Source organism: Terrapene carolina, unplaced genomic scaffold, assembly GCF_002925995.2.
Source record: "Terrapene carolina triunguis isolate 2854851 unplaced genomic scaffold, T_m_triunguis-2.0 Scaffold88, whole genome shotgun sequence".
Lineage (NCBI taxonomy): Eukaryota > Metazoa > Chordata > Testudines > Emydidae > Terrapene > Terrapene triunguis.
This window is the reverse complement of record NW_020664439.1, coordinates 50,424,822-50,447,342: the sequence shown is the minus strand read 5'-3', so window position 1 is coordinate 50,447,342 and position 22,521 is coordinate 50,424,822. Positions and strand designations below refer to the sequence as shown.

Below are 22,521 nucleotides of genomic sequence, written 5' to 3'. Positions count from 1 at the left end.
GCCTGCACTCATATCCTGCAGAGTTAGGGGAAAAACCTCCAAACAGCAAAACAGGATGGTGCTGGAGTGTTGCCAGTCACCGACTCATGCTGAAACAATGCCTGGGTCATGTTTGTGTTGGACAAATGCATTTCCAGAGCATGACAGTCTCTCAGCCTCTCCGAGAGCAAGTTGCTGAGGTTTCTGTTGCGTTGGCTGGGGATGGCGCCTGTCCTGAGCAGTACTGGCTCATGTCGTCGTGCTGTGGCGTGTTACTCACAGGTGATGCTCTGCGTGTTTCGCTCTCCCCTGGGATCCCAGCATTGTGGCCCAGCTGTGCCCTGGCAGGTTTGCTTTGGCGATGGAGTGGACAGCACAATATCGACTTACTCAGGGGGGTGCAGATGCCGGTCTCTGTGGCATGGATGCACCGTGGGTGTGAGAGGGTGTGGGGAGCCTGCACGGGTGCCTCCTCTGGCACGCCATTAAATACCATTGAAATGTAAAGCTGGGTGTGTCCCGTCCCTGTTCCTGAAGTCGGCTCACCCTTTTCTGCCAGCTGCTGCGTATCGGCCCATGTTCTTTCCATGGCTCAGACATGCTGTACTTCCTGCTCCGCTTGCATCAGACACACGGTACAGGGGATTACCAAGATCTCTGCAAGACCGGCCACAGGAAGGGGCTGATCCAGCCAGGTGCTGAGCACGCCCAGCTGCCCTTGGCTCCAGTGGGAGTTGAGAGCACTCAGCATCTGCGCAGGAACGTGCCGGTAGGTTCGTAATGGCAGCACTGGTTCTGATGCTGCCAGGCCTTTGTCCCCCAACAGGATGTTGGTTATACAGGGACTGTGTGTGTGAGGTTTGCAGGTGGGGCCCCTTAAGGACAGTCAGGCACCTAGTCAGATGTTCTCTGCACGTAAGGGGACTAACGACTGGGCTGGTGCAGCTGCGTTAGCATAGGGGATTGTGGGGGTGGCTTCAAGTCAGCCCCCAGGTTTATATTAGCAGATGGCGTTCTGCACAAGGAAGCACTTATGCAAAGTCATAATCTTAGTTACAAAGCTTATTGCACCTGCTTAGCGTTCCAGCTAATCAGGTGTGCTGCTTGGTAACGTGCGCCGGCCGGCAGAGGGCTGGTGATGATGCTCCTCATCTTGCCAGCTCCTGAGCTCACGTAGAGTGATTATCATTTATTATTAGCATTGCCGTGGTGCCCAGGAGCTCCGGCCATGGACCGGGCCCCGTGGTGCCAGCTCTGGGCAAACACAGGATAGAAAGATCCCTGCCCCCAGAAGCTACAATCGAAGTATGACACAAGAGACAGCCCGCCGGGAGCACTAGGAAGCAATGGGACATTGGTCAGCCGGAGAGGCAGCGTCTCCGGACGCCAGCGGTCTGACCATTCCAAACCCTCCCCCTCCCGGCCACATGGCTGCATCAACAGCCCTCTTGGATGTGCAGGCAAACTCTGCAGGCGCAGAGCCAGGAGTGACAGGATGAGGGTCTGACAGGAGATGCTGCTTGGCTCACACTAGACCCTGACCCCCTGCACCAAGCTGGGCTTCCTGAATAGGGGGTTAAACTGAGCTAGGGGGCAGATCCCCCCTCCAGGCCATGCTGCAGGGTCTCAGGGCTACAGCGCGGTCCTGCCCCCTCCACACAGGGTTGTGGACGTGGAGCTGTTGGGCTGGAGAGCTGGGTGGAGTCCTCCATCCGGCAGTCTCTGCGCAGCCTGTCCCTGGGCAGCGGGATCACTTTGCTGTCGCCGCCGTGTGTGGGGCCCTTCCCGTCAGTGCACAGGGCAGAGCCTCGTCGTCGCGGGGGAGCTGAAAGATGCTCAGGGTGGGAAATGTCCAGTCCTGACTGCTGTGACCCCACCCCCGAGGAAGAGCCCAGGGCTGCTGGTCTCATTGTGCCAGACCATTGCTGTGCTTTGCACTTCCCTTCGGAGTGCTTCCTTTGGCAAGTACCAGCCCTGCTTCTCTGTGGGGAACACCCACCTGCCACGAGAGGAGGCAGCCCTCGGGCTTGGAACCGTCCCTGGGGGAAGGGACAGCCAAAGCCCAGAGCGTGACTTCCTGTGTCAGCACATGTGCTGATCGCCATGTGGAGCCCGGTGCTGGGACGTGCTACTTTGCAGCCAGCAGTGGACAGAGCGCAGCTGGCTCGGGGACTGTGCCATGTGTGAACACCAGGGGGCAGCGGGTCTGTGGGCGGCGATGCTGGATGCTTTGTGCACAGCTGTGGGAAGTGCTGTCCCCATGTTGGCAATGGGGAGGCTGTGGCAGAGATCGGGGCGAAAGTGTCTGCACTCCTGGCCGTGCAGACAGCACCTGTTGAGTGCCAGAGGCGGCAGGACAGGTGGGAGCGCTGCTGGAGGACCGTGGGCAGGCAGGGATGCTCGTGGGCTGGCTGTTGCTAGGCAGCGGGCATGGCACCGTTTAGATGCAGATGGGGAGCGGTTTATATCTGTCGTCAGGATGTGACGCTTTTGATTGAAATGAGCCGGTGGTGGCGGCTCTGTGCCCGGTACCAGTGCTGGGTGTGGTGGTGGGGTGGGGGGGGAGTTCCATGGGACTGCCGGGGTGCAGCGCATGGCTAGGGCATGCAGCGCTTCTCAGCTCGCCGTCTGCACTGGGAGCGAAGCAGATGTGCTCTGCAGGGCTCAGAGCTTTGTGTGTTCTGCCTGGGGGGTCCGCGCGTGTCTCTGCTTTGGGGGGGCGTGTGCTGTGAGGATTGGCGCCCTGGCTAGTGTGTCTGGGTGGGGGAATAAGAGGATGTTATTTTGTTTGAACCAGTTGGGAGTGTTTGCAAGCCAGGCCTGGCTCATCCCATGCTCAGAGCTGGTGGGACCTGCCCAGTTAGTAGTAAATATCCAACAATGACAACATCACGTCTGTGACCAAGGGAAGAAGGTATTTGGGGGTGTCGGGGTTACTTACAGCTGGCAAACGCTCCAAACTCTCCAGAGGAGAGGTGCCGGAGCAGCGTGAGAGAGCTCGGCTCAGCACCTTGTGCACTTCTCAGGCTGTTGGGGGGGTGTCTCCCTCGTGGCACCAGGGAACCTGAAAGAACTTTTTTAGCCCTGGGGCCTGACATTCTGCAACGCAGTTCTGTTTGGCTCTGAATTAATGCAAATGGGAAAAGGGTCCGGGTGTGTCTGTTACGCAGTCGCATGCAGCTAGGTATGAAATAACTGCGGGGGCCTAGACAGTGGGCTGTGCTCCATGTGGCTCTCTGGGAGAGCTGGATGATCACTGAGCAATGCTGTAATACCGTCCCCACAGTCGTGCTAAATGCTCAGGAACAGCGCCTGGGATCCTGCAGACTGCACTGCCGAGCAGAGCTGTGGCACAGTACTTCTAGCATGGCGCTGGGCCAAAGCCATGCCTGGTGAGTCGCCCCAGGGATGCATTTGGCCCATGGTCAGGACCCACTGATAGCAGTAGCAGTATCATAAACCAGTAATAGGCAGTGTTCACTACCAGCCACCGCCTGGGGTTCCTGCCCCTCCGCCCTTGCCTCTCCTGGCCTCAGCTCTCAGGGCTCTGGCTGGCAGCTCAGACGAGGTGACGTCGCTTTCAGGGAGCAGGAGAGAGTTTTTCATCCTCTCTGGGGTGTTCTCCTCTAAGGTGCCTGACACGTGCACAGCGTCATCACAAAGTGTGTGCTGGCCCGCTTCACAGCCCATGTGCACCTGCCGTCGCAGACGCTGCTAACCACAGCGAGGCACCTGTCTCAGGAATGGCCTCATGCCAGCCCTCGCAGCTTGGCAGTGGGCAGCGGCGGGCCATGGAAGGAGGATTCTTGGCAGGATGGATTAATGCACAGTGCTTGCGGCGTAGTGCTGCAGCAAGGAGCGCGTGGAGGACAGGGCTCCGGGGCCCTGGGACTGAAGAGCAGCAGCCCAGGAAAAGGATGCAGCCCTGGGGGAAGCCTTAGCTGAAGTGGGGGGGCTGTGGGTGCTACCGCACGGGGCTGTCAGGGTGTGCGCGGTAGGTGGGTCTCACATTCCTTACAACAATCCTAAGGGAAGAGAGGAGACTGCCTTAACCACCTCAATGATCAGAGTGCAGGGGACAGAGACCCACGCTACGGCTTCCTGCAGCCTAAAACATTGGTTGCTGCTGCGTTCCCTTGGCTCGCCGCCTGGAGCTGTCAGCCAGGGACTCTGGAGAGCTTTGGCGGCTGGTGACTTGCTCCCAGCTGAAATGCCAAACGACCCTAATCTCCAATTATCAATTGACAGAGTTTGTATTTGAACAAGCCTGGGAACGTAAACAGGGAAACGGATCCCAGCTGGTGGGGTGGGCTGGTGCTAGTGCTCCCCCCAGGAGGAGGCATGTCGAAAAGTTTCCTTGTTTCGCCGAGAGTTGATAGTGGAGAGGCAAGCTGGCTGGAGCCCCAGCCCAAAGGACGGGCAGTTGGTGTTTGTCTCCAACCTCTCCTGGCCTCTGGTTCTTTTCTTTTAATGGCTGGAGTGCAGGGAGCAGAGAAGGGCTGTGGCTCAGGTGCAGGGAAACCCTTCCTTCCAGCTCCTGCTGCCGGCAGCAGAAGTCTGAAGACCCAGCTGTCGTTTCAGCCCAGATGCCGTGCGTGCTTTGTGAGGAATAAAGCAGAAGTCCAGGGCCTCCATTGTGCCTGTTACTCTAACCACACACCCCAGGCTACGTTATTGAACCCGTAAATAGTCCCAGTGCATCAGATCAGGGTCTTGTCTCAGCCCGTAGACATGGGGCACTGGGGCCCTCTTACTGCTAATGACCCCAGCGGCCAGCCCCTCAATGTGACATTGCATCCCAAAGCTGTCCTGTCCAGCAGCCCAGCACTGCTAACATGAGGCTGAGAGCTGGCTCGGGTTAACGCCGAGTGCCCCTCACTGAGTCACCAGCTGCCGGAGCTTTCATCCGCGCACGGACCCAGCCCTGCACTGGGGGTGCACGGACCCAGACACATGGCCCAGGGGGTTCTCCAGGAGAGAGCTGCATGTGCCTTCACTCCCATAGTGCAGGCACACGGCTTACAGCAGGCAGGTACCCAGGTCTGGGTGGTGTCTGGGCCAGACTGCGCCAAGAATGCATGTTTATAGCACTCAGATTCCCTGAATGTTTTGGGCAGTAAAATAATTTCTTGATGGCTTGAAGAGAACTTTACAGTACACCCAAACAGCCATCTAGGTTTTGTTGTGAGTCTTTTATGCTGTAGCTGAATCTCAGGCAACTGCAGTCAACAAACTCCTAAGAAGCCGTCTTTCTCTAGGCCCATGTGTTTTTCACAGCTGCCCAGAATTTCTCTTCAGCTCCAGGGAGTCTTGTCAGCTTCCCAGCCCCTTTCCTCATCGGGTAGGGCCACGGTCATCATTCAGCAAAGCCCCACTTTCCCCAGCTGCTGTTCACTCCCCATCAGCAGCTCCTGGTGTTCTTTCTCAGCCCTTTTCCCGTGAGTCCAAACCTCTTTGCTCGTGTCATTAGTCCTGGAGAAGGTGGAGTCGTGGCAGATCCTCAGTCAGCAGCAGATTCACTGACTGTCCGATGTCAGCTCGAATCCAGCCAAGGCCAGCAGTGACCAAAATTGTTCCCTTCCTGGTGCCTTTGCAGGGGTGTCTGTGGATGTCTGGGACAGTCTCAAGCCAGTTTCTACCTGGCAAGTGTCCACATCCACAATCCAGGGGTCCCCTGGGGGCACGGAGACTGAGGCCCTGGTGCCTCCGGGGTGTGGGAAGGGAGGAGAGAAGTGATGGGTCCCTGAGTCAGTGACATGTGTAGGCACATTCACGTGCCTGGACCCCAGGAGAGACGCGTTTTGATCCAAGTTTGAAACCATGCCTATGCCATGGAGCGGCAGACGTGCTAACAAGAGGAGAAGGAAAGCACATCTGGCTGGCTCGCCCAGCATGGCGCCCAAACTCCTCAGTGCACCGCGGAGCCAGATGTGTAGCATGACACCAACATTTGGTCTGGCGCTGGCGGAGTGGAAGGCCGGATCATTCTCCTGCTCTGTCAGGGGAAAGGCCCACGCGCTGGCTGCAGGAGCATTAGGCCAGGAACTCTGCTCTCTTCCTGTAAAAGTTGTCACACGTGTCCTGCTCGCCAGGCACCAGCCGGTTCTTGTAAAATGCTGTCACCCTGAGCGATCGGGCGGCACTGCCAGGCGATGCTTGCCCTCACAGCCCAGATCCCCACTGCGGGGGGCTGCTCCTTTTGCCCTGTGTGTCCATCACCTTGCCTGAATGGATCCCAGAGAAGATAGTCGAGTGGCTAACACAGGACTCCATTAATAAAGGATTAAAGGAGAGTAATAGAATTAATGCCAATCAACATATAGTTTTTGTTGAGATTATAAATGTGGTTGATAAAGGTAATAGTACGGATGTAATATATTCAGGTGTCTGTGAGGCATTTGACTTGTTACTGTATAAAATTGCGATTAAAAAAACTAGAACGATATAAAATTAACCCAGCGGACATTAAATGGATTGAAAACTAGCTAACTGATTGGTCTCCAAATGTAACAGTAAACAGGGAATTGTCATCGAGTGGGGGTGTTTCCAGTAGGGCCCTGCCGGGATCAGTGCTTGGCCCTACATTATAGAACATCTTTATCAATGACTTGGAAGAAAACAAAATCATCCCTGATAAAGTTTGCAGGTGATACAAAAATTGGGTGAATAGTAGATAATACAGAGGACAATTCTGATACAGAACAATCTGGGTTGCTTGGTTAACTGGGCGAAAGTTAATACTATGTGTTTTACTATGGCTAATTGTAAACGTATATGTCTGGGAACAAAGAACGCAGGCTGGGGCATTCTCTCCTGGGAAGCAGGGACTCTGAAAAAGATTTGGGGATGGTGGTGAATAATCAGCTGAACATGACTCCCTGTGTGACACTGTGGCCAAAAAAGCTAATATGGTCCTGGGATGCATCAGTGGGATTAGAGAGGTTATTTTACCTCTGTATTTAGCATTGGTGTGACGACTGCTGGACTCCAGTGTCCAGTTCAGTGTCCACAATTCACGAATGGCGTTGATCGATTGGAGAGGGGTCAGAGAAGAGCTACGAGAATGATGACAGGATTAGAAAACCTGCCTCAGAGCGATGGCGTCAAACAGCTCAGTCTATTTAGCTTAACAAAGAGCAGGTTAAGGGGTGACTTGGTCACAGTCTGTCAGTACCTACATGGGGAACAGCTATTTGATAATGGGCTCTTCAGGCTAGCAGAGACAGGCCTAGCAAGATCTAGTGGCTGGAAACTGAAGCTAGCCAAGTTTAGAATGGAAATAAGGTGTAAATTTTTGATCGAGAGAGTAATTGACCATGGGAACAACTGACCAAGGGTTGTGGTGGATTCTCCGTCATTGGCAATTGGGTGTTTTTCGGAAAGCTCTGCTCTGGGAATTATTTGGGGGCAGTTCTCTGCCTGTGCTATACAGGAGGTCAGACTAGATCAGCAGTTCTCAAACTGTGGGTTGGGACCCCAAAGTGGGTTGGGGCCAGGGCTGGTGTTAGACTTGCTGGGGCCTGGGGCCCGAGCCCCACTGGCCGGGACCCACACCTGGAGCCCAAGCTCTTGGGCTTCATCTTCCCTCCCCCCTTCTCCTCCACCTGGGGCAGTGGGGCTCAGGCTTTGCCCCCCCTGCCCGGGACAGTGGGGCTCAGGCTTTGCCCCCCCTGCCCGGGACAGTGAGGCTCAGATGGTTTCAGGCTTTGGTCCCCCCTCCTGGGGTCATGCAGTAATTTTTGTTGTCAGAAGGGGGTCATGGTGCAATGAAGTTTGAGAACCGCTGGACTAGAGGATCACAATGGTCCCTTCTGGCCTTGGGCTCTATTAAAAGCACAGCACTTCCTCATTTGTAGCACGTAGCAAATCTCTTGTTGACTTGAATGGGAGCAGGTCCTAAGCAATTACTGTCCCGTGACTCTTGTCATCTCTTCCTGGCAAACCCGTGAAAGCTGGGGGGATTCTGGGTGCACAGGCAATGGAGGTGTGGGGAGGGGGTGAGAGAGAGACAGAAAGACAGACAAACATATACAATATATGGAAATATCCATTTTCACCTTTGAGAATATTCTTGGTGATTTAACAAGAAGCTATTTTTGAACACATTCTTACAGCCCTGCCTGGAAGCCATGCTGTATGCCAGGATCGTGGGTCTGCCAAGCAGTGGTAGGTTGTTTATTTCTGAGGCAGACAGCTCTGAGGTAGGACAGTCATCTGAGTTGGCCGGGCAGCTGCACAGAGCGTTAAAGGAAACGTGGGAGGAAGCCAGGCCAGCGACTGCGTGCTCAGCCAGCAGGGGAAGTCCTTGTGGAATTTTTTATCTAGCCTTCCTGGGCTGTGTGCTTTGAATGCTGGGAAGTGCTATTCTCCAGATGTTTCCTAGCACATGGAGGCTTTGTTTATAAACAGTTGCTCACAGCAGAGCCCCTCTGCAAGGGGTAGCCCTCAGCCAAGGGAACACAGGGCTGCAGAGCCGTTAACAACACAAGTGAAAAACTTGACCATGTTTTGTTTTGGTGTCAAGGCCCCTGGGCTGCCCTCTTGGCCTGGCTTTGTCTGGAGCCTTTTTCCTCTTTTGAAAGGGATCGTGGAGGCTAATGGAGCTGCGCCATGATCAGGCCTGAAGTTTAGTGAAGGGCTGAAAGTTTCTCCTCTCCACAGAGCAACTTCCTGCTGCTTGTCGGCCTGGGGAGAGCGCAGGGCTACTGAGGTCTGTCGTCCTGCCTTTGCCGGGGGCTCCCTGGTGGCCGAGAGAGCTGGAGCAGTCACAGGGCGTTGCTGCGCCGTAGGGAAGGTGTGTCACTTTAACTCCACAGGCCAGATCCTGGGCTGACGTAACGCAGCCTAGCGCTGTGGAGGCCAACGGACGCAGCCGAAGGCCCAGCCAGCAGAGTTTTACACAGTCTGGGAGAAGGGCCGGTAGTAACTCAGCTTTCGCTCTCCTCTCACTACCGATGTACCATGGCCAGAATCCGTCCCCCATCAGGGGGAGTTTGGAGCAACAATTTCCAGCTGTGGCAGGTCCCTGTACCGCCCACCCTATACCCTCCCAGTAACAATGGGATGTGCTGGTGCTGCAGCACTGTAGCCCCTACGAACACCTGAGGGGTGGAGACACTGAGGCCTGGCCCAGCTCCAGGGAGCTGGGGGTGGGGGTGGGGGGCGTGTTTGTGTCTCCCTTTGATTCAGTGCTGTTGGCTCAAGGCCAGTGGGCAGAGAGGGCCTGTCTGCACCAGGAAGTTCATTCGGTTTAAGGTGGGGTGTGACTTTAAAGTGGACGAACCCCCTGTGTGACTGAGACGTGAGCGTGTGACAGCATCTGGCTGCAGACGTGTGGCTCCATCCTCCGTCCATGGGGGTGTGTGAACAGATGCCCCCACTATCAAAGCATCCCCATGCAGGCCGTACCCCTGAGCCCCACGCGAGATTCTCCTCTGGCCCCTTCCCTGGCTCCTGGCACAGCCCATGTCACAAAGCTGTGAGCTGCAGATAACATACTTACTGGGTTACAGCGCGCCGGGGACTGGGGTTTTCCCTGCATTCCCAAATGCACACGAAAGGCAACTTCTGCCTGGCTGGGACACCGGTCCTGTCTGCTCTAGCTGTAACCAGGTGGGAGGACTCGTGGGGGGGAGGGGGTGTTTGGTTGGATATTAGGAAAAACTTTTTCATTAGGAGGGAGGTGAAGCAGTGGAATGGGTTCCCTAGGGAGGTGGTGGAATCTCCTTCCTTAGAGGTTTTTAAGGTCTGGCTTGACAAAGCCCTGGCTGGGATGATTTAGTTGGGAATTGGTCCTGCTTTGAGCAGGGGGTTGGACTAGATACCTCCTGAGGTCCCTTCCACCCCTGAGATTCTCTGATTCTATTCTACTAGCAGCTGCACAAACCCTAACCCGCACCACCAAGAATGCCGCCTCCCACAACGGTGTAGGGCTCTCAGGCCCTGGCGTGTCTCCTCTGTGTGGGCTCTCTGCTTTAGGGCCTGATCCTGTGCTCATCTCTGCCTGTCCCATGCAGAGGAGCGGGGCGTCTGGCAGTCAGATCTGCCCCCGTTATGCGCAGGCTCGCAGCCTCCCTCGGGCAAGGGCTAGGCTCTCTGGCCTGCCCAGCCTCCAGCGTCCCCCAGTGCCGTTTGCGGGGCAGTGTAAAGATCCGCACAACGCTGAGAGCTGAAAATGGGAGGAGAACATAAACTAAACTGACTTCAACATCAGACAGCTCAGATCCTCTGCTTCTCCTCATATTTAATTCCAGAGCAATGCAGCAACCAGTGTCCCGTGCTGGGAACTGGGGGCCCAGTTTGCCGCGGAGCACAGGGGCCGTGAATACAGTTTGTCAAGGCGCTCCGTGAGCACAGGCTGTGTTCACGCTGATGGTGTTTTCACAGGTGTCCCAAGGAACATAATGGCACATGCCAAACCTCCTCTACCTCAGTCCCACTGAGCAGAAGGAAACCATCTCAGGCCTACCCAGCGCGCCTGCCGGCGATCCTGAGAGCCTCCAAAAGCACTGCTGGGCCTTGAGCTAAAGTCCTGTTCAGCAGGGCGCAGAGCAGGCTGCAGAGACGTTGGCTTGCCCGGGGCTGTACGCAGAGGGTGCGATGCTGAGCAGCTGCACGGAACCCAGACGGGCCACACTGGGTGGATTCTCACGGCTGTTTTCTTTGTTCCTTTCCATGTCGTTCTTCTTCCCCCCGAGGCGCCTGGCTCAGGCACCTGGTCCCATTGGCCTGGCCACATTTCATTTCTTCCTGATTTGCCTGTGATCTGGGGAGCTGTGTATTCTATAGCCCTGGCGTGTCCCATTGGTTTGGCGCTTCTGCTAATTCTGTCACTTCCAAATGTTTCCATTTGTTCCCCCGCCCCCATCAAAAAGCACCTGCAGCAGCGTCGCTTTTAAAGCCAAAACAAAGCACGTTGGAATGAGCATGCTGGAAAAGTTACAGCTGGAAAAGAAAAATACCAAGCCGTGCGCAGCCTGGCTGGAGTCGGGGGCGAGGAGGAGCTGGGGCCTAGGCCCGGGCTTCCCAGGGAAAGCTGATGTGCCTGGTTATCGGATATGGAAAGTTGCAGCCCAGAGAAACAGTCCTGGTGGACAGCCGGGCTTTCGCTGCCGTGTGTTCTCTGGTGTTCGCAGTCGTTGCCCATGTGGATTTCAATGCAATGGTCGGTTTGGGCGAAGCGCTGTTTGTGTTGTGTTTTACTTTGCTGTCATCGTACTGAGGAATATGAAGCACCCACCTAGATTTCCTGCCCAAATGCTGACGTTTGTTTGCAGGAAGAGCAGGAAAAGGTTCCAAGGAGTTTAGGGATGAAAAGCCACAGCTTGAGCATCTGCCAGGCAGCTATGCTTAGTAGCTCCTACTGATCAGAGAAATCAGCAGCCCTCGGGTGCCAAGGAGAACACTAGCTGTGACAGTGTATCCTCCTGGAGCACTCCCAGGCTCCTTTAGTTGGTAACCACACAACAGCCACATGGACTCCAGTCTGCCTCTGTGCTCCGGGAATCAGCAGGGCCAATTAACCGTTTAATTCCAGCCTGCCAGTAGCTATGCCAGGCGCATAGCAAACATGCTCCCAGAGCACTAGCACCTGCACTTCCATGCTAGATCCATGCCATGGGGGAACTGCACCGCCTGCCCTGCAGGGCCTGTGTGTGTATTTGGGTGTGTCAGTGCTCTGTGAGCTTGGGCCTGACCCTGCAAAGACTTACCCCCCACAAGGAACTGACTGCACTGAACCACCCCAAACAGGGATCCGGATCAGACGCTGAATGCACGATGGAACTGCCTGTGGTGTGCGCTTTACTTTCCGGACAGTGCCCTGGCGAGGCCGCCTCTTGGACCCCTGGGAATCGGGGGAATTTTAACAAATCCTGTAGAATTTTCCTCCCAGACTCTGCGGAAATTTGGGTGTGGGAGGGAGGGGAATTTCTCCTGCAGATTCTCTCCAACGCTCAAACACTGGGTAATGTTTGTCCACACAGAGGAGCCCGAGTGTAAACTTGGGTAGCTGACTTTACCCACTTCTCGTTTGGGGAGTATGGAGTTGAGTTTTTGTTAGTTTAACCACTTACATTTTTTGCCAGTACACCACCACTTAGATCACATTGATTTGGCCACAAGGACTCCTCGTTGGTTTCACCCACTCTGGTTTCCTTTAAAGAAAATCGAACTCTTCCATCCCCCTTGATCTTATCCCCTCCCCCCTTTCTCCATGGGGCGCGCCCTTCAGCTGGGCTCCCTCTTCCCAGACTCCTAGCTAGAGCGAACCAAATGTCACAATTAAAGGAGCGGTTTGGCAGAACGCTCAGTGACTGTGAGATCTGCCCGAGAGATCACGCCAGGGGGACGACAGACCACTCCAAAGCAGCTGTTGGTTGGATTCGAACCTGCACCTGAAAGGTTTAAAGCTGTCCATGCTGTCACCAGCTCCCTTGCTGCTGAACTGTTCTCACCCTCATGTACTCTGTGCCTTTGGCAGCTGAGCCATCGGGTCTGTTACTGCAGACACCGGGTCCTTGCGGCTCTGAAGAGCTGCACTGGGATTTAGTCCCTTGTGAACAGTGCAGCCGCACACGCTGTGACTCTGCCTAGTACATAGCAGGACAAGGGAAAGTAACACTTCCTCGTCCAGGCTTTGGCTCGGGACTAAACAATTGCTGTTTGTTTGTCCACCAAAAAGCAGGGTATTGTTCTCTTCCCATTACTGCGTCTGCATTTACCTGGATTAGTGGCTGCACGCTAATCCACTGGGGAACAATGCTGCTCTAAGACTGATTTAGTCATTTAAAATAAATCTGCTTTTCTGCTTGGTCGGGCTGGGGCCCAGCCCTGCGCTGGCGGGCGGCGCAATCGAGGGATGAGTGGTGCTCTGGGTTGCGGCTGTTACAGCGAGCTGTTTTCAAGGGTTATAATCTAGCTCTGGGCTATACTTCAGCTGTCAAGAGCTCAGCACGTTTCTTTAAAATAAAAATGTGAAACAAATGATCAGTCCCATCGCTTCCGAGGTGCCGCCGTCCCTTTCCCCTCTTTGTGTCTGGCTCTATCCCTTCCTCTGCTCTGCCGTTATAGTCTCTTGTTTCCTTGTGATGGAAGCTGATTATTTTCATTATAATGCTTGAGCGCTCAGAAGAGAAGCTGGATCATGTAATACATGGAGATGGGCTGGAGCCCTGAACATTGAGGAAGTGTCGCTCTGGAGCCAAGCTTTGGGTGCAGGTCTGTATCTACCAGGGGCTGAATCAAACCCGGCACGTTGGGGAAGCTTGGTTCTGGATCCAATCTTTGCATCTTGGGCCTATCTCTAACTTCGTGTAGTCTTGTTATATTCTTTCTCCTGTAAGTGCAGCGTATACGATGCAGTCCCACACCTGGTATTTGCTTGGTTCATTAGCACTCACAGACTGACATCACTGTGGCCTGCGTGGTGCTGTCTGAGAGATTTCTGTGCTAGCCACAGAGCCTGATAGAGAAGGGTCTGATTCTTTTCTCTTTCCAGCACTTTGGATTGCACTGATCATCAGACCTACCGAATGCCCCATGAGCCTTCGCTGAGCAGCCCCCCTCCGCCCCCGCCATCATTACTTCCATTCTTCCGGCCCCGAAATCCCAGACGAGGGAACTGTTCAGAAAATGGAGTTTCCCTTCCATGGGAAATGGCCATATTTCAAAATCGTTTTCACTTCCACACCGGAAGGAAAGACCAAAGTATCAGAAATATTCACAAAACAAAAATTCCCAAGTTTCACATTGGAAACGCCTAGATGGAAAATTTTGCCTTTTCCCTTGCAAAGAAACGGCTCAATGTTTGGAACCGACATTGATTCGGCTGATTGGAAAGCTGAAAAGTATTGTCCCAATTGACGGTTTTGACAAAGCCATGTGTTCTGCCGGGAGAACGTTTCCTACCAAGAATGCCTGGTCGCTCTGGCCTTGGGCAGTGGCTTCGTGCACTGCCGCCGCTCTCCTGTGCAGAGCTCCCCGTGGTTCTGCACTGACACCCCTCCTGCCAGTGGGCAGGTGGTGCACGGCCGTCTCATTTCTTCAGTCCCAGGAGACGCGGGGCTTTTGCTTTCCCAATGCCTGGCTGAGCTAGGGACTCGGATGAGAGCCGGGCCAGTTAGGGCTTCGCCAGGCATGAGGGAGGCAGCGCTGGTGAGCTGTGGTGCAGCGTGTTCCAGCTGGCACTCGTGTTTATCTGCAGGTCGGAAGGTGGAGGCAATGTAAAGCCCTGGCCCAGGTACTGGCCACACCTGGGTAGGGGGAGAGGGAGGGAGATTTCAGCTTGGAAAAGAGACGACTAAGGGGGGATATGATTGAGGTCTATAAAATCACGACAGGTGTAGAGAAAGTAAATCAGGAAGCGTTATTTACTCTTTCTCATTTCACCCAATGAAATTAACAGGCAGCAGGTTTAAACAAGCGTAAGGAAGTATTTGTTCACACAACACACAGTGAACCTGTGGAACTCTTTGGGAGAGGACGTTGTGAAGGCCAAAAATATAATTGAGCTCATAAGAGGATTAGATAAGTTCATGGAGGATAGGTCCATCAGTGGCTATTAACAAGATGGTCAGGGATGCCTCATGCTCTGGGAGTCCCTAGCCTGTTTTCCAGAAGCTGGGAATGGGCGACAGGGGATGGGTCACTTGATGATTCCCTGGTCTGTTCATTCCCTCTGGAGCACCTTGCATTGGCCACTGTCGGTAGACAGGATACTGGGCTTGATGGACCTTTGGTCTGACCCAGAGTGGCCGTTCTTGTGTATATTCTTATGAGATGCAGCATTGAGTCAGCCACACTGTCATGAGCACCAGCGTGTTCGGAGAGTGACAGGTCTCTTCACGCAGGAGCTACAATCGTACTGTGCTGACATGGACACCGGAGCATCCCCTGATGGCCACCTTCCCGTCAGACTCCTGAGGCCATTGCAATGTCTCCACTGGAGCTGCAATAACCATTCACTGGGGTTTCTGCAGTTCCGGGCCCGTCTCTCCTGGGCAGGGCACAGGTTCCCGTTGCTTTCCTACCAAGGGCACATCCAGAGGTGCTGCAGGGCTGTTGATGTGTCCTGTGCAAAGTACCTCACTGCTGGGACTTGGCAGCAAATCAGCTGGACTTCACCTCCTCTGCCATCCCCTCTGGCTAGGGTGGCGTTTGGAGCTGGGCGCCTTCCTGCCCCGCTGAGCAAACGGAGCCAGAGCTCAGTGCATGGGACAGCTTTGCAGAACCACAGGCTGGTTTGTGTGTGTCTTGTGGCTTCCCTGCTGCTCTGGTTTGCCTGGTGACGGTTCCCTCGACTGCTGAGGGACAGCTTCCAGCCACCCAGCAAACTCACCTTCAGGGGGTATTCTGAGCCCCCTAAAACCCTGAGCCGTGAATGTGACGTGCATGGAGCAATGAATCCTAAAGCGATGAAAAGCAGCTTCCCCCCAACCTTTCCTCTGGGTCGAAGCAAGGCCCGTCCCCAGGCACCATGGTTGTGTGCTCCGGCTGTCAGCACTGCCTCCTGCTGCAATGCCAGGTGCCGGGGGAACCAGCCACCAAGCGCAGGGCTGGCAGCAGTGCCCTGCAGTGCCATGTGGATTTGTGTCCGTCGCTTGAACCTTTTTGCTCATCTTGGTGGCTGGAAAATGAACTTGTCGGTGCCACAGTTTCGCTCTGTCCACCAGGCTTGGGCTGCAAATGCTGCAGGTGTTTGGTTTAATAAAGTGTTTCTGTGGGAATTGTTTTGAGCTTCACAGAACATTTCTACTGCTCTTAGGAGTTTTGTCGGTTGTTTTAAAAAACCTGTTTTTACAAACCCTAAATGTTGTGCCCAAATCGGATCGGAGAGCGTCTCTCTACTATCTAGCAACAGCCACAAGATGCCTTCTAATCAGCATGTGCCATAGCAGCCCTGGGAGATGGACATTACATTTACAGCTACTGAATTCAGTTGCCTCATCTTGGTGGCTCAAGTTGTGCACCCAGACATTGTGAGACCCAAGTGTTGGGAAAGGTCTGGCTGCATGTGAGCGACCTGGGGTCACACAGGGCCAGGTTCAGAGCTGGGAACCCCCTGTGTCCTGGCTCCCAGGCCTGTGCTCTGACCACCCCTCTCTCTCTGATTCTCCGCTGCCTTGCTGCTTGCACAGTCATGACATCTGTGCACAATGGGCTGCAAACGCTGCCGTTCGGACTGGGTCAATGGCTGCACAAGGGCCATGGAGGATTATTGGAGCGGTCCGGGCACGGATGCCTAGTATCAGAGCAGTGCACAGGAACTTGGAGCATTTAAACACACCACCACACCGCTGCTGGTGTACACATGTGAACACATCCTGCCACGCTCTGAGCCGGAGGCCGCTCTTGGCTCTGACCCGCCTGCCCAATCTTGCAAACAGCCTTCATCAGCAAGTTTGGGTTGTGTGTGCCCAGCTGTGTCTGGCTGAGTTCCTGTGCTTGCTGCAGCTGCAGCTGCCTGGAGCCGGCTTCCGGTGGGGGAAAGGAGCAGATCTAGCCGGGCGGGGAGGGCTGCCCCGCCTGCCAAAACACTTGGTTAAGGTGGCTCTGGGGTGTTGTGCATGTTTTGAAGAGAGGGAGCTGGGCCTGTTCCCATTGCGGCTGCTCTGCGGGGAAGCTGCTAAACCTGCCCCGAACGGCAGTGACCACCTCTCTCGTTCAGAGGGACTAGCACGGGAGGGGGGTGGGGCAAACTTTTTGGCCCAAGGGCCACATCAGGGAATAGAAATTGTATGGCGGGCCATGAATGCTCACGAAACTGGTGTTGGGGTGCGGGCTCTGGGGTGGGGCTGGGATCGAGGGGTTTGGAGAGCGGGAGGAGGATCAGGGCTGGGGCACGGGTACAGGCTCCGGCTGGGGTGCGGGCTCTGGGGTGGGGCTGGGGGTGAGAGGTTTGGGGTGCAGGAGGGCGTTCCGGGCTGGGATCGAGGGGTTTGGAGAGCAGGAGGGGGGATCAGGGCTGGGGCAGTGGGTTGGGGTGTGGGGAGAGGCTCAGGGGTGCAGGCTCCGAGCGGCACTTACCTCAAGCGTGGTCGGGCCCCCGACCCAGAGCCCCGGCCGGAGCGGGGCCGAGCCATGTGGTGTGGCTCCAGCTCGCGGGCCGTAGTTTGCCCACCCCTGGACTAGCAGAACCAAGGGGTGAAAGAGCAACGAGGTGGTGGCCAGGCACCAGCAGACTGAGTCCACGGGGGTCTGAGTCTGGGCTCAACGATCCGAGTGTCAGTCAGGAGGCAGCGCGGTTAGATCAGAGCCAAGCCCACTAAGCCTCAGCAGGATGGTGATGCACGGCTGCCGTTCCCGGCTTGTGCAGGGCTGTGGGTGGACCCCAGTCCATGCCGAGGGGGGGGGAGGGAGGGATCCTCCCAAGGACGTGATGCTGGGACCCTGCCCCATGAAACCAGTGTCTGTGGGCATCCAGAGAGAGGAGAGAGACTGGCTGGAGGGAGCAGAAGGGCTGCATTGTGCTGTGATGCTCACCAATCCTGTGAGCTAAGCAGGGCCAGAGCAAAGCCTTGTTTTAACCACTAACACCATCTGGATCAGTGCTGTGATGTTCACTGCACTAGTTCTGCCTGGTGTGGATGCAGGGCTTACGCCAGCCCATGTGGGTGTACAATGCTACAGCTTTTATCTGCAGACAAGCTCTGATTTCCTGCCTGCGTGAAAGGCCCCCAGAGATCAGGACGGTACTGCAGGCCGTGGGCGTGGTGTTTCACTGCTCTGCTGGGTCAGCACTCAGTGACATGCCAGGGAGCCCCATGCTCCTGGAGGCGCTGTCTTTCCGCTGAGATGTAAAGCCCAGGATGGTGATCATTAAAAAACCCCGGTGAGCGCAGTGGCTTTAGCCATGGTGTCTTGGTCAGATTCCAGCAGCTGCCATTGCACATGGTGTAATTCTTTGAAATGGGTGAGTGCTCTTAAGGAGCTACCGCATTCCACCCCAGAGGTGGCTGCATGTCAATGGTGAAAAGTTTGCAAATTGCATCAGGATGCCCCGGAATGAAGGAAGGTGGCCTGAACTGGGGCAGCCCCACTGACTGCAGCAAACTCGACCCACTGTGCAAGTACAGTATGACTCCAGCGTGGGTTTCGGTGCCCAAAGAATGCAGGATGGGTCCTAAGTGACCAGTGCCGTGTATGGACCGCACAGTCCTACCCTTGTATTTGTCGCATGTCTGTACAAAGTGAGAGGAAGGAGCCGGACTGCTGGCTCGCCTAGTCCCTGCAGAGCGGACACAACAGCAACTCGCTCTGCGGTTCCTCTGCAAGTCAGGAGCCAGCCCCCACTGTGCTCCCAGCTGAACCACGGCTGTTGTTCGCAGCTACTCGGGGTTGTGGGGGGTCCCGGGCAGGTCTCTGCACTAGGAAGTGAGCGCCAGGAGCCACCACTCCAGCGAGCGCTCTGCTGTACCGAAGGAGTGGGGCCCGACGGTGTCACTGCTGGGGAAGGAGCTGCGTGGGGCTCCCTTCCGTAGCCACTCAGACTCCTGTGTGTGTCTTTCACGGGAGCTTTGCGTCTGGGTAACCCCGCGGCCCTGCACGAAGCCCCGTTGTGACTCTTCCTGCCGTCAGCCCAGCCACGGGGAGGCTGTGTCCCTGGCACGGGGCTTCGAAGGGCTCCGTGTTAGTGTTCACGGGGCCTTGAGAAATGGTGGCAGGGCCGAGACGGGTTTGAGTGTTGTTCTGCAGGGAGCTCGTCTGGCCTCTTTTCAGTCCTCTCTTGGGAGGCACCGGAGGGTTGGGTTTAATTCCCGGCCCCTTCCTGTAGTGGGAGAGCTTGTGACCCCAGTGACACGGGCGGGAATGGAGTCACTTCAGACTGACGCCAGAGGGCCTACGAGCAGAGTCTGGCCCACTTTGTTTCACTGTTTTTATTCCATTTATCATCTAGAATTTGCCTTTGAAGGGGAGCTGAACCCTGTGTCCCCGAGTGCCCCATCTGCAGTACCCATTGCACAGCGGCATTGGGGGGCTGGGTTAGCCAGTAGCTGGCAATGCAGCACCCCTGCAATACAGCCCATTCATTTAATCTTCCAAGCCTTTTTCTGCACCAGCAAATCCTTCCCAGGGGACCAAGCGGGGTGACCCAGGAAACTGGGGAGACTGACGCTGATCCCCGCAAACCCCTGGGAAGGCTGATGCGGGATGCTGGCAACACAGCATGAAAAGCCAGTAACAGAATGAATGCCCGTCAGCATGGGGGGCTCTGTGGGAAGCAGGTCTTGTCACACCCCCACATCGTTCTGTTTGTGAGGAGATCACAAGGGTAGCTAATAGAGGTGACTGCGTTGACTGGGGCATTTAATTTAGTCCTGCATAACTTCCTGATAAAAACACCACAATACAGAAGTCGGTGCAGCCCATGTTAAGGGACTAAAGACTAGTTTATCCCACAGAAGGGTGAGCTCTACCTGGGTAGGAGGTTTCTGATAGCAAAGGGCTCTGTAATTGATCAGAAAAAGGCTTAATGTGATTCCATGGTTGGAATTTGGGGCTAGATAAATTCAAACTACAAATAAGAGGCACGTTTTTAAACAGTGTGAGGGTAATTAATGGTTGGCATCATTTACCAAGGGTTGGGGTGGATTCTCCAGCACTTGCCGTTTTTAAATGAAGACAGCATGTCTTCCCAAAAGCCCTGCTCTAGCTTAGCCAAACATTATGGGCTTGACACAGAAATTACTGGGTGAGGTTTTCTTGCTTGTGTTATGCACGAGGTCAGACTAAATAACCATAATGGTACCAGTTTTTAAATCTGTTAAGGGCTGTTATAAATAGGTCAGGGATCAATTGCTCTCCATGTCCACTGAAGGTAGGTCAAGCAGTAATGGGATTAATCTGCAGCCGGGCTGATTTAGGTTAGATATTAGGAAAATCTTTCTAACTCTCAGGGTGGGTACGCTCTGGAACAGGCTCCCAAGGGAGGTTGTGGAATCCCCGTCACTGGAGGTGTTTAAGAACCGGCTGGACAAACCCCTGTCAGGGCTGGTCTAAGTTTACTTGGCCCTGCCACAGTGCAGGGGGCTGGGCTCGATGACTTCTTGAGGTCCCTTCCAGTCCCATAATCCCTTCTGGGCTTGAATCTAGGAATCTCGGAAGCAGGTGTGAGCTCAGGCTTGCATTCCTTGTGCACCCAGAACACCTGGAGTCCGGAGAAGTGTGGGCTTGCAAGGAATGGGTCCCAGGGGTGGAGTTTTATCTCGTCCTGCAGGGGCAATGCTGAGGGGGAGCACGTTTCCCTGGGGCACAGAGTGCATTTTTGTAGCTGGTGGAGTTAACGCTTCTTGCTAGGTTTGGGCTCACACCTGGTTGCTGCTGGAGCCATCTGCCCTGTGGTCTGTAACCCCCCGTGTTGTGCTCTTCTCCCTTCTCCAGGCACACGTTCTGGCAGTTCCGGCGTGAGAACCCCCAGACCAAGGTGGGCGAACCCCCTCCTGACGGCCTGCCTGGCTTTAACAGCGGGGTCATGCTGCTCAACCTGGAAGCCATGCGCCAGTCCCAGCTCTACAACCAGTTGCTGGAGCCAGACATGGTGCGGCAGCTCACGGAGAAGTACCACTTCAAGGGCCACCTGGGGGACCAGGACTTCTTCACAATGATTGGCATGGAGCACCCCGAGCTGTTCCACGTGCTGGACTGCACCTGGAACCGGCAGCTTTGCTCCTGGTGGAGGGAGCACGGGTACAGCGACGTGTTCGATCAGTACTTCCGGTGCGAGGGCCAAGTCAGAATCTACCACGGGAACTGCAACACGCCGATCCCCGAGGACTAGGCCGCCCGTCGCTCCGCAGGGTGATGGGAGCAGCAGCTCGTGAAGTGTGTGCACCAGTGCCCCATGCAAAGGTGTCCCCACCCCATTGTGCGCTGAGCTCCCGTGCCTCACTCCAGCTGTTCCAGGAACATTCCAAGGCCTCTCACCTCAGGGAGGAAGTGCAGTCTAGTGGTTAAACCAAGGCACCTGGGTTCTGCTCCCAACTCAGACACTGACATGGCTACGTGAGGTTGGGCAAAGCATGTCGCTCCTCCATGCCACAGTTTCCCTACTTGTAAAATGGGGCTAATAATATTTACCCTCCTCCCACTGTGCTGTGAGGCTCAATTAGTTAGAGTGGTGAAAGCCCCTACATACATGCAAAGTATGCCGGGTCAGTGCAACGGCCCGCAGCACCGCCTGCCCTCACGTCCTGGGTGCGCCGCCCTGTGGGATAGGGATAGCACCTCATTTGATACTGACAGCGTCAATGGTTGCACAGTGTTCATGAGCATTGCATTGTTCTTTACGGTAGCCTACATCAGGGACCATCACTCGGTGACCTATTTCTATGTCTAATGCAGGGCGAGAAGATGCCGTCTCCAGCCTGGCCTCATTTAGAATAAAAGCCAAACGAGACTTTGGAAAGACTGATTTGTGCTGATGAAATTACAAAGCTGCATTAACACTGGGTTACTCCTGGACCAAAATTGAATCCAAATGAGCTTTAAAGCCTTCCCTTGGTTCTTCCTAGTGCTAAAAGCTTTACTGCTGTTCTCATCTTAGAACCATGCAGAGTGTGGACGAGTGTGTTCTTTTTTACTAGCTCTTCCATTAACCTTTTATGCTAGAATAAAGGTGCAGATGTAAAACACACTGTGTCAGTTTTCCATAGCACAGCTGATGCCCTGGGTGACAAGGTTTGATAAGGGTCTGGTTCCTTCTTATGGTGATTAAAAAGTAGCTGACATACAGCTGTTGGGTAAATGAAAAAACGGCGTCCTACGTACCATCGCCACTCTGTTTAACTGCACGAGAGTCCTGAGTCAGGTCTATAATAAAATGTGTTCATGGCAGTTATTATTGCCCCTGTGTGTACGGCTGAGTATAAATGGCAGAGATAAGGAGCCTCATTAGACCATTGTTCTTTCTTGGCAGCGGTGAGTTGCTTTTGCCCACGTAAAGCCTCTAGTGTTCCAGCCCATGCCGGCAGAGCGCTCTCTGACGGCCGTGCACAGCACCCCCAAGCACTCCAGGTCCTGTCCGGTCTCTCCCAGATTCCTCCGTCTCGGAGGAATCACCGGGGGTGGATGTAGCCCAGTGTCCTGGCTTCAGCAGCAGCAGACGAAGGTGGGATACCCTGCACCCTGGGGACGCCAGGCGTTCAGTGATGGGCTTGTGCGGTGCGGCATGAAGGGTTAATGGGGCGGGCAGGAAGTGAGGGTCTTGCAGGCTGGTGTGTGAAGGGTGTGCTCCAGCTCTTTAGCTGAGGCCGTGTTTTCGGTCCTGACCCAGCAATTCCAGAGGGGGGCACAAAGCGCTGCAGAGACCTGGTTGTCTCAGTCTCTAGGACAGCTGCTGTGGGGCCGTGCGCGTGAGAGAGGCTGGGTGGGGGTATTAGTACAGGGGCTTTAATCCTGGGGCGCCTTTAGCCACTGCCCAAACCCACCTCCTGCCAGGCCAGCAAATCCCCATTGGCCCCACAGGCTGTCACAGAGACAGGCCTTGTGGAACAGAGCCTGCAGGAAGGGCTGCAGATTTCCCTGGGGAGCTCGACAGCCTAATCT

At 55.0% G+C, this 22,521-nt stretch overlaps 1 protein-coding gene across 1 annotated transcript in view; it reads left to right on the top strand.

Annotated features, from left to right (window-relative positions):
* Positions 1 to 21,608, top strand: part of XXYLT1 (xyloside xylosyltransferase 1) — a 96,178-nt gene extending 74,570 nt beyond the window's left edge. Inside the window, exon 4 of the mRNA XM_026650186.2 lies at positions 20,359 to 21,608. Within this exon, the coding sequence (XP_026505971.1) occupies positions 20,359 to 20,755 (397 nt within the window). The 3' untranslated portion in view covers positions 20,756 to 21,608. The remainder of the gene's footprint in view (positions 1 to 20,358) is intronic.
* The last annotated feature ends 913 nt before the right edge of the window (positions 21,609 to 22,521 follow it).